General features: G+C 51.9%; 1 protein-coding gene across 4 annotated transcripts in view; it reads left to right on the top strand.

The window, feature by feature from the left end:
- The first annotated feature begins 839 nt into the window (after positions 1-839).
- SNRPA (small nuclear ribonucleoprotein polypeptide A) overlaps positions 840-3540 on the top strand; it is a 14826-nt gene continuing 12125 nt past the window's right edge. For 2 of the 4 annotated variants that reach the window (XR_001362593.1, XR_001362594.1), the window contains exons 1-2: positions 1644-1738; positions 3422-3531. Coding sequence is in view for 2 of the 4 variants with exons in the window: in XM_005868778.2 (XP_005868840.1) it covers positions 1666-1738; positions 3422-3531 (183 nt within the window). In the remaining 2 variants the exon portion in view is untranslated. Of the gene's footprint in view, positions 1187-1423; positions 1739-3421; positions 3532-3540 lie in introns of those variants that run through there. The other 2 variants (XM_005868778.2, XM_005868779.2) reach the window with 2 other exon arrangements.

Below are 3540 nucleotides of genomic sequence, written 5' to 3'. Positions count from 1 at the left end.
GGGTGACAGGGGCCGGGGATGAAGGAGAGACTGGGGACTCCAGCGGGGAAGAGCACGAAGAAGTCATTTCGGAGGCCATGGCATGGGCTGGGAGGATGGGGGAGACAGTGACCCTTCAAAATGGGCCGGTCTCAGGGACGGAGAGGTTGACGGCTTTCGGACGGAGGCCCGGCAGCGGGAGGCCGCGCAATGGGGTGGAGAGAACCGGAGCTAAATTTGGGACCATGGGAGCAAGGATTGCGACTGACTCAAATCCGGAGGCTCTGGGGTAACAGGGCGGGTCCTTTGATTCGGAACCAGATCTGTGGTATGTAGTTGGGTTGCGAGGCTGAAAGAGGGAGATGTAGTAGTTAATTTATTACTCGTTGCCAGGTTTGGAAACTTGGGTCCGTTTTGGGATGTGAAGACCTGGGGCGAGGCACCTAAAGGGTGGGATTTAGAGGCCCAAGGCTAAAGGCCAGGTAAGACTTTAGGCTCAGTCCCCCCTCACATCCCAGGCCCGAGTTTGGAACCTTGGAGCTGACCTTTGAGTCAGAGGTCAAGAGGTCAGAAGGACACCAGGCAGGAAAAATGGCCTAGTTGTGGAGGTCTTGGAGTCAGAACACAACAGGAAAAGCCTGTGGTGGGATAGGGACGGCTCAGAGCTCGGAGGCCGTCGGGAGCCGCGATCCCGGTGGGATCGGGAATGGAGTCAGAAAGTACAGCGCATTTCCCTTCCCCAAAATGGCGGCCGCCGCCCACAGCCTTTCCCGTCTGACGTGTAGGCCTTGCGTGGGTCCCCGCCCCGTTAGCGACCACGTGACAGCGCAGGCCGGCAGGGGAGAGGTGGGGCTTCCAGAGGACGCCTCCGAAGAGACCGCCGCGCGAGCCGCGACCCTATTGGCCAGAAACGCACTCTTCACTGATTGGCCTGAAGGTTTGCGGGGAATGGCGGAGTTTTTCTCCTGAGGCGGGAACCTCAAGTGCCCTTTTGATTGGCAAATTTTGGGTCAAGATTGTCGAGATCTGTCCCGAGATTTGATTGGCAAAGTCGGGCGAGACATACTCTGATTGGTCAAGCTACCAAATTTCCGCGCGGGGATTGGCTTGCAGCACGATAAAGGCGTAGCCAGGAAAGAAAGCTTCGCGCTGGGCATTCAGAAGCGCAGAAGCAGCCACTCCACTAGCCAGACCTGTAGCGCCATTGGTAAGTAATGGCGGGCGCAGGCGGCCTCTGCGGGCGGGAGGAGCGCTTGGCGCCCGTTTCCTCTCTTACCTCGTGTGGAGAAACTATTTTCCAGCTGCGCGTGGCCAAGGCACCACAAAATCGCCCCTCCTTTAACCGGCGCATACATCCGGGTTCTTTTTCTTGGGCCGCCCTGTGAGCGCGTGGGCCAATGGGAATCACCGCTTAGTACGCTCAGTCTATTAAGTCGCGCAGAGCATCCTGGGACTCGGAGTAAACCTCGACATTTCCCCTCACCACGCGGGAGAAGTGGTGTCTTGCATTCGCTTTGTTTTCCAAACTGTGCTCCTGGCTTCCCTCCTCCCCGGCTCACCTGGCATCTTCCTGGAAGGAAAATCCCGGGGAGCCTGTTAAGCCCGCCTTCGGTCAAAGGATTTTGAGAGACCCAGGGCTGAGGTTACCTTTTTCCTTCTTTCAGCCCTGCCGCGGCACCTCCCTCCATGGCAGTTCCCGAGACCCGACCCAACCATACTATTTATATAAACAACCTCAATGAGAAGATCAAGAAGGATGGTGAGTTCTCGAAGGAGACCGGACTCCAGGCTGTCTCGCACGGGCCGGCCCCTCTTTCATCCCCAGCATCTACTTCTGCAGCCATCTCTTTCAGGCAAAATACTAGTTAACTCCTCCGTCTTTGCACATGCTGCTTCCTCTTCTTTAACACTCCCCCAGCTCATCTTCCCTTCTGTCCATTAACCTGGTCACTGTTGCTCATCCTTAAAGGACCCCTCCCCCAGGAGGCCTTCCCCATCTTCTTTCCCCTCAGATGCCTGATTTCCATAGGCCTTGCCTCCTCCCACATCCCAAGCCCTGATGGTTCTGGGCTGTTAGGGCGCTGTCTCTCCACTGGCCTGTGAGCTACATGAGAGCAAGAACTGGGAGGAAAAAAAAAGAACTGGGGCTGGCTTAGTCAGTGTCGTGTTTTCAATGAACAGCTCACAATGACAATGTTTCATTTCAAAAGGAAATGAATAATGATGCATAGCACTCTATACCAGGTGCTGATACACGTCTTAATTATATTTAATTCTCACAACAACTCTACAGGAAGTAGTTATTGTTCCCATTTCTCAGATTAGGAAACTGAGACTCAGGGGTGATGTGACTTGCCCAGGGTCACACAGTAAAGAAAAATAGGTGATGTCACCACTGTGGAATTCTGCTTAAGAACTTGATTCTTTTGTAATCTTCGAGGACATGTTCATTGATTTGAGAGAGAGAGAAACACCAATGTAAGAGTGAAACATCAATGAGTTGCCTTCCATATGTGCCCTGATCTGAATCGAACCTCTTACCTTTTGGTGTAATGGATGATGCTCCAACCAACTGAGCCATACCAGCCAGGGCACACCCGATTATTATTATTTTAAAAAAATATGTTTTTATTGATTTCAGAGAGGAAGAGAGAAACATCAACGATGAGAGAGAACAATTGATCGGTCCCTCCTGCACACCCCCTACCGGGGATCGAGCTCACAACCCAGGCATATGCCCTTCACTGGAATTGAACCTGGGACCCTTCAGTCCGCAGGCCGAAGCTCTATCCACTGAGCCAAACCAGCTAGGGCTTAAATATATTTTTATTGATTTCAGAGAGGAAGGGAGAGGAGAGAGAATCATTGATCAGTTGCCTCCTGCACACCCCCTGTTGGGGATCGAGCCTGCAACCCAGGCATGTACCCTTGACCAAAATCGAACCTGGGACCCTTCAGTCCGCAGGTTGACGCTCTATCCACTGAGCCAAACTGGCCAGGGCCAAACCCAATTCTTGACATCAGACATACCTTTTCATTTTCTTCAAGTTATCACCTTTATTGAACCTCATTTTCTATATTTAAGAACTGGGCAAAATCACAATAGCTTCTTTGCATTGATGTTTCAGGGATTAAATTAGCTAAGCCTCCATGCAGTGCTTCTTTTTTTTAAAAAATTATATTTTTATTGATTTCAGAGAGGAAGGGAAAGGGAGAGAGAGATAGAAATATCAATGATGAGAGAGAGTCATTGATCGACTGCCTCCTGCACGCCCCCTACTGCTGGCTCTTGCGGGATTGCTGACTCATGGTATTCTGGGCATTCTTTGTTGGCTGATGTTTCCCTTCTGGGCTGCACTTTCCACTGAAAACGGGAGCTTAAGACCCAGGCATGGTACCAAGGCCTCTAGTCACCCATGGATCTTTCTTCCCTCCACTGTAGAGCTGAAGAAGTCCCTGTATGCTATCTTCTCCCAGTTTGGCCAGATCCTGGATATCCTGGTGTCACGGAGCCTGAAGATGAGGGGCCAAGCCTTTGTCATCTTTAAGGAGGTCAGCAGC

This window comes from Myotis brandtii, unplaced genomic scaffold, assembly GCF_000412655.1.
Source record: "Myotis brandtii unplaced genomic scaffold, ASM41265v1 scaffold277, whole genome shotgun sequence".
NCBI lineage: Eukaryota > Metazoa > Chordata > Mammalia > Chiroptera > Vespertilionidae > Myotis > Myotis brandtii.
This window is presented reverse-complemented; position numbering and strand designations above follow the sequence as displayed.